General features: G+C 42.4%; 1 protein-coding gene across 2 annotated transcripts; it reads left to right on the top strand.

Moving 5' to 3' along the window:
* Positions 1–487: 487 nt before the first annotated feature.
* Positions 488–11302, top strand: LOC120031177 (angiopoietin-1-like). 2 transcript variants are annotated; one of them, XM_038976796.1, is made up of 5 exons: positions 488–793; positions 1452–1553; positions 4841–5007; positions 9080–9210; positions 10126–11302. In XM_038976796.1, the coding sequence occupies exons 2-5, from the start codon at positions 1464–1466 to the stop codon at positions 10284–10286; spliced, it is 549 nt and encodes a 182-aa protein (XP_038832724.1). In that variant the 5' UTR covers positions 488–793; positions 1452–1463; the 3' UTR covers positions 10287–11302. The 2 variants fall into 2 exon arrangements, with proteins under 2 accessions (XP_038832724.1, XP_038832725.1); XM_038976797.1 differs by having other exon boundaries at positions 9080–9258; positions 10126–10233.
* The last annotated feature ends 2746 nt before the right edge of the window (positions 11303–14048 follow it).

Below are 14048 nucleotides of genomic sequence, written 5' to 3'. Positions count from 1 at the left end.
TAGGAACTGACCCAGTCTGGGCTGTTGATTACATAAGAACCTGTTCTGATAGGAACTGACCCAGTCTGGGCTGTTGATTACATAAGAACCTGTTCTAATAGGACCTGACCCAGTCTGGGCTGTTGATTACATAAGAACCTGTTCTGATAGGACCTGACCCAGTCCGGGCTGTTGATTACATAAGAACCTGTTCTAATAGGACCTGACCCAGTCTGGGCTGTTGATTACATAAGAACCTGTTCTGATAGGAACTGACCCAGTCTGGGCTGTTGATTACATAAGAACCTGTTCTAATAGGAACTGACCCAGTCTGGGCTGTTGATTACATAAGAACCTGTTCTGATAGGAACGGACCCAGTCTGGGCTGTTGATTACATAAGAACCTGTTCTAATAGGAACTGACCCAGTCTGGGCTGTTGATTACATAAGAACCTGTTCTGATAGGAACGGACCCAGTCTGGGCTGTTGATTACATAAGAACCTGTTCTAATAGGAACTGACCCAGTCTGGGCTGTTGATTACATAAGAACCTGTTCTGATAGGACCTGACCCAGTCTGGGCTGTTGGTTACAAAGGATTTTGGATGCATTCAAATTGGAGCCTAGCTGATCATGTGTTTGCTCTTGTTTCATTATCTATTTAAACAGTTGTCCCAAACAGCAACCTTGCCTTTAAGCAGAGAGATTCATCTCATGAGGAGAGAAAGTATCGGGACTGCTCTGAAATCTTTCAAGCTGGCTTCAACAACAGTGGAGTATATACTATTCACATCAACACACAGGAGACCAAAAAGGTACGGAAAACTTGATATATTATCTTCAATGAATATTAGAGGGGGAAAAGAGATGTAAATTCTATTAGCAGAATGTGTAATATAGAGGCATATATTAGATGATATATGCAGGCCTGGCTTTACCTCAGCATGGAAACAGCAAAAACAGACATGAAAAAATAAACGCCTGCACTTTTTTTGACTGTAACCTACTTTAGTTTACTTGCAAGTGAAGTGGCAGCATTTAATATACGGTACTCTAAAGCCGCTTGCCAAAAGATTCAACAACAGGAATATGTCAGGTATTGGCTGGCTGGGTGATATGCTGGAGCTGGAAATACTCTTGGCTGGCCTCTTCAGCACAGCTACACAGCAGATGTCCTCCTCCTCAGTAGTGTCCTGCCAAGCCGCAGATGGCTGACTGGCAACAGTGTTGCTGTCCATTATCAGCTGTGCTGCTGTCAGTGTCCATGGTTACACTGAGCTACGTCCCTGGGCTTAGGACACATTCCGTCATTGTGGCCTGACCATGGTACACAAAACTAAGGACCAGGGAGCCTCATCTACAGGAGTCACTCCTTTTACATGAAACAGTCTTTATTGTCATGATATGCACTGCATGTGTGAGAGTAGTGTGTAAGCTACTCATGTCACGGTCTTTCTGTCTCTCTCTCTGTAGGTTTACTGTAACATGGAGGCAGCAGGGGGAGGATGGTCCGTCATTCAGAGGAGAAAAGATGGAACCATGGACTTCCAGAGGACGTGGAAGGAGTACAAGATGGTGAGGAGGGCAGGGTGGGATATCCTCACAGCATTCTTCTGATGTTGGTGAATACATAGCACCAGGGATTAACATGGGTAATCGGGATCCCGGGACTTTAGCGGGAACACTCTTCACGTTTACCCCCAAAATACGGGAAATTACAATACAATTCCCCAATGTCTGCACTAATGAAATCCCTCAGCAAAAGATTAACAAAAACATTTATTGGACATTAACCAAACAGGTTGTCACATTGAAGCCTTTAGTCTAGCATATTTGACACAAAGTCGCTATAAATTCAAAGCGCACACATAATTGACACTGCCGGACTGCACACACGACCCGAATACAGTTAATAAACCCCACAGGAAACCCTACAGTATAGCCTTTTAAAGAGCGTGTGCCTCTTTAAGCTGTCATTGTAAATCTTCAGACAGTCACAAATTTGATAGGCCTATGTACAATTCACTACATAGGCATCTCTGTTACAGGCATGAAGTCTGTTAACAAGGCATAAGGGAAAATTCTATATTCTCATCCTAGAACCTAGGCTATTTCCCTATCCAATCCCAATCCTAATGAAACCCAAAATCCTGACTCCTGTCTCACTCCTGTAGCTCATTTTATTCTGTAGGATGCATTATCAAAGCATGTCTCTCACCTATGCATGTCAAAATACCTCTTTCCCCCCTTCTCTGTGCTGTCTCATAGAGAATGTGTGATCAACAAATGATATAGAGAGTAAGACAAGATATGGATATTTTTTAAACAGTCCTCGTTAAGATACCTTGATATTTAAACTATTCCACTTCCTCTCCCCGTTATTCATGAGCTGATCTGCTTTCTGTATAATCATCTACTTGATTGAGGCCAAATATGGGAGATATTCTGTCATTCATTGAAGGAGGTTATCTATCAAGTTTAGCAACTTTGGTCACTTGACTTTTGTTTGACTGCTGTTACAAAGAAACAACGCTTTACTCAGAGTGTGCTCTGTGGGGCTACTTCTGAAATGCGCTGGCGATCAAAGATAGAACAACTATCATGACTAAATGTACATTTAATTTGCTCTGAAATCTTTACATAGTGGCGCAGCACCCCTCTTATTTGGGGAGAACCATAGTGACCATCTTGGTTTTAAAAGGGCACTTCTGATTTTTGCAGTATTTTCCAGGACTCTCAGGATAAATAGGAATTATTCCCGGAATTGAAACTTGGTCGATTTTTGGGAAAATATGAATCTGTACAACATTCCACCATATGAATGTATATGTCAAACTCCAACAGAAAAAGGAGCATGTACAAACGCATAGCACAAAACAGACTTTGTGCATCCCAAGTGGCATCCTATTCCCTATATAGTGCACTACTTTTGACCAGAGCCCTATGGGGCAATAGGGTGCCCTATGTGGAAATAGGGTGCCCTATGGGCCCTGGTCAAAAGTATTGTACTTTAAAATGAATATGGGCCATTTAGGACAAATCAACTGTGTTGCCACTGCCAGCCCCATTAGGCCTTGACAGAGCCCTGTGGCTATAAAGGGCTCGGCCTCAGGGCTGAGCGAGAGAGGACTGTCCTCCAGTCAGGGGCTAAGGAAGTGTGGAGTATAGCCTGGCAAAGACGCTGGCATTCAACGGGTATGTGTTCGCTCGGTGACCCCTCTGTTGGGAGTATTTCATAATGACACTAATGGCCTCTGATTGAACACTTCTGAGAGAAAATGACAGGAGAGAGGAAACTGTTTAAGTTGAGTCTAAACATAGTGTGCTTAGATCACCATTCAAATGTTGATATATTGTAAAATGTCTCTGGTAAAGAAAGATGAATTCCAAGGTCTGGTCTAGTACTGGTGCTACAGAATCCAACCTATCTCTCTATATCTATATATCTCTTTATATATATCTATATATCTCTATCTTTCTATCTATATCTCTATCTCTCTCTATCTTTTATCAATCAATCAAATGTATTTATAAAGCCCTTTTTACATCAGCCTATGTGACAAAGTGCTATACGGAAACTCAGCCTAAAACCCCAAACAGCAAGCAATGCAGATGTAGAAGCACGGTGGCTGGGAAAAACTCCCTAGAAACGCAGCAACCTAGGAAGAAACCTAGAGAGGAACCAGGTTCTGAAGGGTGGCCAGTTCTCTTCTGGCTGTGCCGGGTGGAGATTATAACAGTACATGGCCAAGATGTTCAAACGTTCATAGATGACCAGCCGTGTCAAATAATAATAATCACAGTGGTTGTAGAGGGTGCAACAGGTCAGCACCTCAGGAGTAAATGTAAGTTGGCTTTTCATAGCCGATCATTCAGAGTTAGAGACAGCAGGTGCGGTAGAGAGAGAGAGAGAGAGAGAGTCGAAAACAGCAGGTCCAGGACAAGGTAGCACGTCCAGTGAACAAGGCAGGGTTCAATAGCCGCAGGCAGAACAGTTGAAACTGGAGCAGCAGCAGGTAGACTGGGGACAGCAAGTCATCAGGCCAGGTAGTCCTGAGGCATGGTCCTAGGGCTCAGGTCCTCTGAGAGAGAGAGAAAAGAGAGTTAGAGGGGGCATACTTACACAGGACACCGTATAAGACAGGATAAATACTCCAGATATAACAGACTGATCCTAGCCCCCCGACACAAACTATTGCAGCATAAATACTGGAGGCTATATCTATCTCTCTATCTATATATTTCTATCTCTATCTCTATATATATATATCTCTATCTATATATCTCTATACCTCTCTATCTATATACCTCTCTGTCTATGTCTCGCTAGCTATATCTCTCTATCTATATATCTCTATATATCTCTCTCTATAGGGGCGGCAGGTAGCCTAGTGGTTAGAGCGTGGCCAGTAACCGAAAGGTTGGTGGATCAAATCCCCGAGCTGACAAGGTAAAAATCTGTCGTTCTGCCCCTGAACAAGGCAATTAACCCACTGTTCCTAAGCCATCATTGTATAAGTCAGTCTTAACTAACTTGCCTAGATAAATAAATGTATCTTTATCTCATCTGTCTGTCTCCCTCAATTCCACACTTTTTATTTAAAAAAAAGAGAATAAAGATTCACTGAGTAGAACATCCCTCTAACAGTCTTAAGGTTCTACCTTTTTGTGATCTTGTGTAGAAGAACCCGATATGACATTCATTATTTTTCTATAGCTCCATGTGTTGCTGGGACAAGGCAGGTGTCTTGTCAAGGTGTCCTGTCTAAGGGGTATACTTGTACATCAAGCTGCCTTACACTACAGTAACAGGAGACAAGGCTTACGTACACAAGTGTTGCTGTGCTGTTGTGTTGTTGCAGGGCTTTGGGAGTCTGTTTGGAGAACACTGGCTGGGGAATGAGTTTGTGTTCCTGCTGACCAGTCAGAGGCCCTACAACCTGAGGGTGGAAGTGACCGACTGGGACGGACAGCAGGCCTTCTCCCACTACGACCGCTTCTATATCGGCAGCGAGAAGCAGAATTACAGGTAGGATACCAGCAAGAGTCTCACAGTAGGAGTGCTGATATCAGCTACAGATGTAGGATCTTAATTTGATCACTCTTTTGTTGCTGAGAATTTTCCTGCACAGAAGGAAATGCTGAGTTGAGTTTAAAAAAATCTTCTAAAGTTTGTAATTTCCACTTTGAAAACTCAGACTTGATTTGCCCTAAAGAAAAATGTTTCAACCCTGACATAAATTTCCATTAATTATAATCCACATAATTCACATTTCCTGTTGCTGCAGGATTATTTTCCTGCTCTAGCAAACTGGCTCAAATTAAGATCCTACATCTGTATGTACCCTAAGTGGAGGAAATGAAGTTTTGTCATATCTCAGCGCATTCTATCGTACCTACAGTACAGTTTTTAGGATCATAGGACATTCCCCACTACATACGCCCACATTCCTACTTAAATAGTCACTCAACTACTCAACTGTGGTTGCCTTTACTTGCTTGAGGAACTGCAGTATATTTTTAATGAAGTGGGAATGAGATATTGGACTTTGTTCTATCACTGACAATGATGTGCTTGGTGTTGTATTTCCATCACAGTAACGATGGTGAGGCACTGGTGACTCTGATCATGATTTGTAATCAATTAATGTATACATTTTTCAGTTTGCTTGACTTCTTTGTCCATAACCTTCTGATTGAGGCTTCTAGGACTTCAGCAGATCATAATTCTTACTTTTTTATTTATTGTCTCTTCAAAAACATACTGGAAAATGTTTTGCGTTCTGGAATGGAATCAATTTTGGTCTCTAGATTCTTATTTCATTGCCATTCTGTAATACTTGTCTTGGAGATGGTCCAAAACAAACTATTGTCACACAGCTTCTTAGGGAAAGAGAGGCTCTGCCTCATTTCACAATGCCATTACTAACTAAATAAAATGTAAGATCGTAAAAGGGAATTATTATATTTCCTAGAATGATAACCAGCAAACTTAGTCTCAATCTGATTTAGTTCACCCACACACGGACGTGTGATCACACAAACGAACACACTTGTACCATTTCTTTTTTACCTGGCTCACATTTGTACTAACCAGTTAAAAACAAGGAAGGATGGAAGGATGTACAAAGAGCTATTAGAGTAACTCTTGAGTAGTATTGAGAGGGAGAGTTAACAGAGTCCATCAGTGGAAATGGAAAAGTAATTTACAGTACATAGCAGTCAGTATATACTGTGTAATCCGTTATTGGGAATGTATGTAAATAATGACCATTATTTTAAACATGGCTTATAGAGGAAGATCACAGCCTTTAAAAGGAAACATATTCTATGGAGTGTGGCGTTAAATGGGCCTACAGCTCAAATCCAATAAAATGTTACTGGTTGTGTACACAAGGCTTGTGTTCCTAGCTCCAACAGTGCAGTAATACCTAGCTAAATGCTGGTGTTCCTAGCTCCAACAGTGCAGTAATACCTAGCTAAATGCTGGTGTTCCTAGCTCCAACAGTGCAGTAATACCTAGCTAAATGCTGGTGTTCCTAGCTCCAACAGTGCAGTAATACCTAGCTAAATGCTGGTGTTCCTAGCTCCAACAGTGCAGTAATACCTAGCTAAATGCTGGTGTTCCTAGCTCCAACAGTGCAGTAATACCTAGCTAAATGCTGGTGTTCCTAGCTCCAACAGTGCAGTAATACCTAGCTAAATGCTGGTGTTCCTAGCTCCAACAGTGCAGTAATACCTAACTAAATGCTGGTGTTCCTAGCTCCAACAGTGCAGTAATACCTAACTAAATGCTCGTGTTCCTAGCTCCAACAGTGCAGTAATACCTAGCTAAATGCTGGTGTTCCTAGCTCCAACAGTGCAGTAATACCTAACTAAATGCTGGTGTTCCTAGCTCCAACAGTGCAGTAATACCTAGCTAAATGCTGGTGTTCCTAGCTCCAACAGTGCAGTAATACCTAGCTAAATGCTGGTGTTCCTAGCTCCAACAGTGCAGTAATACCTAGCTAAATGCTGGTGTTCCTAGCTCCAACAGTGCAGTAATACCTAACTAAATGCTTGTGTTCCTAGCTCTAACAGTGCAGTAATACCTAGCTAAATGCTGGTGTTCCTAGCTCCAACAGTGCAGTAATACCTAGCTAAATGCTGGTGTTCCTAGCTCCAACAGTGCAGTAATACCTAGCTAAATGCTGGTGTTCCTAGCTCCAACAGTGCAGTAATACCTAGCTAAATGCTGGTGTTCCTAGCTCCAACAGTGCAGTAATACCTAACTAAATGCTGGTGTTCCTAGCTCCAACAGTGCAGTAATACCTAGCTAAATGCTGGTGTTCCTAGCTCTAACAGTGCAGTAATACCTAGCTAAATGCTGGTGTTCCTAGCTCCAACAGTGCAGTAATACCTAACTAAATGCTGGTGTTCCTAGCTCCAACAGTGCAGTAATACCTAGCTAAATGCTGGTGTTCCTAGCTCCAACAGTGCAGTAGTATCCAACAATACATAACAATACACACACATCTGATAGCAAGATGGCGCCGATAGACATGGTCGCCCTGTTCATGGCTCCTAAGCAACTTTGTAGCTCTTCAGACACACTGGGTTTCAGAGAGCCAAGCTGCCTTCCATAACTACAGTACTTAATGTGACACAGAGTCACTGTACAGGAGCCAAATACCTGGTCACCATAGCAGCCAAGCCACATTAATGATCAGCCTGACACTTTGATGGGTCAGATATATGACCACACAGAGGGACCACAGATAGAGACGTTATAATTGATGGACACCAGTGTTCAGGTCAAGTTCAATTGTGAAATGTATTAATTTATTTCATTATCTGTGTCATTCATATTTGTGTAATAGATGAATTAATTGAACAATGTTTGTTAAATACGTTAAGATCATAGAAATGTGGTCTCGTGCTGTGAGGCCTGATGTGTTGAACTAATCAACCCTCTCAAAGTGACTGTTGTACTGTATCTATGATGGTCTAACATAGACACAGTATTCAACATAGACACAGCATTCAACATAGACACAGTATTCAACATAGACACAGTATTCAACATAGACACAGTATTCAACATAGACACAGTATTCAACATAGACACAGTATTCAACATAGACACAGCATTCAACATAGACACAGCATTCAACATAGACACAGTATTCAACATAGACACAGTATTCAACATAGACACAGCATTCAACATAGACACAGTATTCAACATAGACACAGTATTCAACATAGACACAGTATTCAACATAGACACAGTATTCAACATAGACACAGTATTCAACATAGACACAGCATTCAACATAGACACAGTATTCAACATAGACACAGCATTCAACATAGACACAGTATTCAACATAGACACAGTATTCAACATAGACACAGTATTCAACATAGACATAGTATACAAGACCACTGACTAAGAATTCTCTTGCGTGAATTATCCATCACCTGGTTCTGGAAAGACATCAAAGATGTCTGACTCATAAACCACAGTTGGAGCTGCCGCTGCTTGACATGCAGTACAGTAGATAGGGCCAAACAATGCAGGAGGAGGGAGTGCAAAGGGTGCGCAGGGAAGTACACATACGGCTTGAGACAAACGAGGAAACCAACAATGTCCTCATAAACCAGGATTTTCTTTATAAAAGCAACAGGTGTGATTGGATTTTAATATAGTGTACGAGAATTTCAAAGACACTTATTTGGAAGGGTACATATTCCTTGTAGTAGATTAGAAGAACAGTGTGGTGGTGAATTTATGTCCTCAAACGTTCACACAGTGAGAACAAGGGGAGGTACATTTTTGCCTTAAGTAACAATCTGTCTCATGTAACCATACGAAACGAAACATATAATATTAAATGGAGTGTCTCGGATTTATGTACAGAATAATATGAAATGCTCTGAGACCAGGTTGCAAGGGGAGGTACATATTATTTAGATTAGAAGAACAGCGTGGTGGTGAATTTCTGTCCTCCAGCGTGCACACAGTGAGAACAAGAACAAAGCATTCTCCAGCTGCTAAAGGGCACTAGCATTGTGTTTCTGCTTTATTTCCCTCTGTGTTTCCCTGGCGACTGTGTCAGGCTGTTCCTGAAGAGTCACAGTGGAACGGCAGGCAGACAGAGCAGCCTGGTCATCAACGGAGCAGACTTCAGTACCAAGGATATGGACAACGACAACTGCATCTGCAAATGTGCTCTCATGCTCACCGGGGGTATGTCTGAGGTTAAAGTCCACATTAACCCCTAAACACATGCACTCGGTATGTACTCCTGTAGAACTGAAACAATTTGATAAGTAGAAGCTATAAGACAACAACAACCACCCACCCAGACTATGCTAGGTGAAGCATTTGTCATTTTGGTAAAACATTTTCAACCCATTGACCTCCCTGTCACCCTCACCCACTTTATCTCCGGTCTAGAAGAACTACAGAGCAGGCCAGAGCCAGTTAGTATGTATTCAGCACTGTTACTGACATATCAAAGCAGAGAATGGTATCTCAGCTGGTGAAGCCAGGTGGCAGCCTCATTTTACAGAATGATTGACACATGCCATGGCTGGTTTAGTCCAGGGAACTGGCCAGCAGAATAAATCAAAATGACACGGAAATTCCTATTAAGAATGAGAAGCTACAATCTCATCAGGATTTAGATCCAGAATGTACATCAGAAAATACATGACAAACATACATGTCTTTATCCTCTTATCAATGTCTAGACCAGCATTTCCCAAACCTGGCCCCCCCCCCCCAAGTAGCTGGTCCAAACGTGTTGGGCTCACAGAGATTGTTGTAGACTATTTATGTTTTGTTAGTTGCCCTCATACTCTGCTCTCACCTCAATTTGTAAGTCGCTCTGGATAAGAGCGTCTGCTAAATGACTTAAATGTAAATGTAAATGTAATGAAAGGTCAGAGGTCAGAATGGGGCAAAGCTATCCAAAGAGAGGAGTGCTGGAGTCTGCTCTAGTGTTGACTACTTGGCGTTGCAACAAAGCTATCCAGAGATAATCAGAGGTTACAGGGAGGTCACACAGTTATGACTTTGATAGTTCTCTGATAGTGTAACATCATCAAGCCTAAAATCTATTTTCTTTGTTTCTCTCTGCGTTTCTCTCTATGCCTTCAGGTTGGTGGTTCGATGCCTGTGGACCATCGAACCTGAACGGGATGTACTACAGTCATGGTCAGAACATGGGTAAACTGAATGGGATTAGGTGGCACTACTTCAAAGGGTCTAGTTACTCTCTCCGTGCTACCACCATGATGATACGACCAGCAGACTTCTGAGATGACCTTTTGGTGACTGTCGTTGTGTACGTTGTCAATAGACATATTTGCATCATTAGCCATGTTTCCATCCAACTGTTTTTATGCGATAAAGTACTGTCCTGATGCATAAAAGAAAGTCACAACAGGTGTGACGGAAACACAAAATACAAGGTGGGATAATTGTTTGTACTTTGACTTAAAAATTAGCAACATCATTTTGCTTTCTATGAGGAACTTGGATTCTGACTTTCTGGTGCTTACATGTCCTCTTGAAAGACATTGATTGTTTGAGACAGTATGCTTGAGCACCAGCTCTGCAATGAATCAAACTGTAGAAGTGGGTTACATGAAGAGGATATGAACGTAAGACTTGGTGCTTTTGAAAGACTTTCATTTGGCTCGCTCTCATTTGTCTCCCTTTCATTTGTCTCCCTTTCATTTGTCTCTCTTTTCATTAGTCTCTTTTCATTTGTCTCTTTTCATTAGTCTCTTTTCATTAGTCTCTTTTCATTTGTCTCTTTTCATTTTGTCTCTTTTCATTTTGTCTCTTTCATTTTGTCTCTTTTCATTTGTCTCTTTTCATTTGTCTCTTTCATGTATCTGTTGTGTATTGTTCTTCTATGGGTAAGGTATTCCTGTTAACACGTTGTGAATCAGTGTACTGCTCTCTTAGTCTGCACTGTGGGCAGAGAAGCCTGATGGCCTAGACTGGATACACTTCAGAACACTGTTATGGATATTATTTGCCTATATAGTGGATTGCTGGTGTGTGTGTGTGTGTGTGTGGAGTGTACTGTGTTTTAAATCATTATGTTTAAGGCAAGGTGTCTAAGTGTGTCTCACCACACTGTAATATTTAATGGAATAGAGATAAATAATTGATGTCTTCACTTTCATGTAAGTTTTCAGTATTAAAAGCATTGTTGCTCTTATACCCTTCCTAGATTTGTACTAATTTGCAACATCTATTGAGGCCTTTGTTGAACTTTGTAACAATGACAAAAGTTTTGAATTAAAAATGAATTAAAAATATTCCCCCTAAAAGCAGTGCCAAGCATTTTTCTGCTCTATAAAGTAGTCCAACAAGCTAGACACTGCAGTGACTTCTTATGAACTTAGGTGATGTGAACTACTGGCTCTGGGGTGGACTTTCCTATTGTTATGACGTTAAGGTCAGTGACAGACAGACAGACAGACAGACAGACAGACAGACAGACAGACAGACAGACAGACAGACAGACAGACAGACAGACAGACAGACAGACAGACAGACAGACAGACAGACAGACAGACAGACAGACAGACAGACAGACAGACAGACAGACAGACAGACAGACAGACAGACAGACAGACAGACAGACAGACAGACAGACAGACAGACAGACAGACAGACAGACAGACAGACAGACAGACAGACAGACAGACAGACAGACAGACAGACAGACAGACAGACAGACAGACAGACAGACAGACAGACAGACAGACAGACATACAGACATACATACATCACCATTCCATTCTATTCTGCAGGCTGCGTGTCAGGCAGGAAGGCTGTGGGTGGGAACCATCCTGAATGTCCGTATCGGTTTCTCTTGCCAGATGGGAGATTTTTGTCTCCACACACAGGTGTGTTTTAGAGATATGAAATATTTATTTATTTAAATGTATTTAATTTCACCTTTATTTAACCAGGTAGGCTAGTTGAGAACAAGTTCTCATTTACAGCTGCGACCTGGCCAAGATATGCAAAGCAGTGCGACACAAACAACAATACAGAGTTACACATGGAATAAACAAGCGTACAGTCAATAACACAATAGAAAAAAAAGAAAGTCTATATACAGTGTGTGCAAATGGCGTGAGGAGGTAAGGCAATAAATAGGCCATAGTAGCAAGTAATTACAATTTAGCAAATTAACACTGGAGTGATAGATGTGCAGATGATGTGCAAGTAGAAATACTGGTGTGCAATACTGGTGTGCTATTTACAGATGGGCTATGTACAGCTGCAGCGATCGGTTAGCTGCTCACATAGCTGATGATTAGAGTTAGAGAGGGAAATATAAGTCTCCAGCTTCAGTTATCTTTGCAATACATTCCAGTCATTGGCAGCAGAGAACTGGAAGGAAAGGCGGCCGAAGTAGGTGTTGGCTTTGGGGATGACCAGTGAGACATACCTGCTGGAGCACGTGCTACGGGTGGGTGTTGTTATAGTGACCAGTGAGCTGAGATAAGGCGGAGCTTTACCTAGCAAAGACTTATATATGACCTGGAGCCAGTGGGTCTGGCGACGAATATGTAGTGAGGGCCAGCCGATTAGAGCATACAGGTCGCAGTGGTGGGTGGTATATGGGGCTTTGTTGACAAAACGGATGGCACTGTGATAGACTGCATCCAGTTTGCTGAGTAGAGTGTTGGAGGCTATTTTGTAAATGACATCGCCGAAGTCAAGGATTGGTAGGATAGTCAGTTTCACTAGGCGGCGTGAGTGAATTCGGCTTTGTTGCGAAATAGGAAGCCGATTCTAGATTTAATTTGGATTGGAGATGTTTAATATGAGTCTGGAAGGAGAGTTTACAGTATTTGTAGTTGTCCATATATTCTAAGTCAGAACCGTCCAGAGTAGTGATGCTAGTTGGGCGGGCAGGTGCGGGCAGCGAACGGTTGAAGAGCATGCATTTAGTTTTACTAGCGTTTAAGAGCAGTTGGAGGCCACGGAAGGAGTGTTGTATGGCATTGAAGCTCGTTTGGAGGTTTGTTAACACAGTGTCCAAAGAAGGGCCAGATGTATACATAATGGTGTCGTCTGCGTACAGGTGAATCAGGGAATCACCCGCAGCAAGAGCGACATCGTTGATTTATATAGAGAAAAGAGTCGGCCCGAGAATTGAACCCTGTGGTACCCCCATAGAGACTGCCAGAGGTCTGGACAACAGGCCCTCCGATTTGACACACTGAACTCTGTCAGAGAAGTAATTGGTGAACCAGGCTAGGTAGTCATTTGAGAAACCAAGGCTGTTGAGTCTGCCGATAAGAATACGGTGATTGACAGAGTCGAAAGCCTTGGCCAGGTCGATGAAGACGGCTGCACAGTACAATATTTTATTGATGGCGGTTATGATATCGTTTAGTACCTTGAGCGTGGCTGAGGTGCACTTGTGACCAGCTCAGAAACCGGATTGCACAGCGGAGAAGGTACGGTGGGATTCGAAATGGTCAGTGATCTGTTTATTAACCTGGCTTTCGAAGACTTTAGAGAGACAGGGCAGGATGGATATAGGTCTATAACAGTTTGGGTCTAGAGTGTCACCACCTTTGAAAAGGGGGATGACCGCGGCAGCTTTCCAATCTTTAGGGATCTCGGACGATACGAAAGAGAGGTTGAACAGACTGGTAATAGGGGTTGCAACAATGGCGGCGGATAATTTTAGAAAGAGAGGGTCCAGATTGTCTAGCCCAGCTGATTTGTACGGGTCCAGATTTTGCAGTTCTTTCAGACCATCTGTTATCTGGATTTGGGTAAAGGAGAAGCTGGGGAGGCTTGGGCAAGTAGCTGCGGGGGGTGCGGAGCTGTTGGCCGGGGTTGGGGTAGCCAGGAGGAAAGCATGGCCAGCCGTAGAGAAATGCTTATTGAAATTCTCAATTATCGTGAATTTATCGGTGGTGACAGTGTTACCTAGCCTCAGTGCAGTGGGCAGCTGGGAGGAGGTGCTCTTGTTCTCCATGGACTTTACAGTGTCCCAAAACTTTTTGGAGTTAGAGCTACAGGATGCAAATTTC

This window comes from Salvelinus namaycush, chromosome 37, assembly GCF_016432855.1.
Source record: "Salvelinus namaycush isolate Seneca chromosome 37, SaNama_1.0, whole genome shotgun sequence".
In the NCBI taxonomy this organism is placed as follows: Eukaryota; Metazoa; Chordata; class Actinopteri; order Salmoniformes; family Salmonidae; genus Salvelinus; species Salvelinus namaycush.
This window is presented reverse-complemented; position numbering and strand designations above follow the sequence as displayed.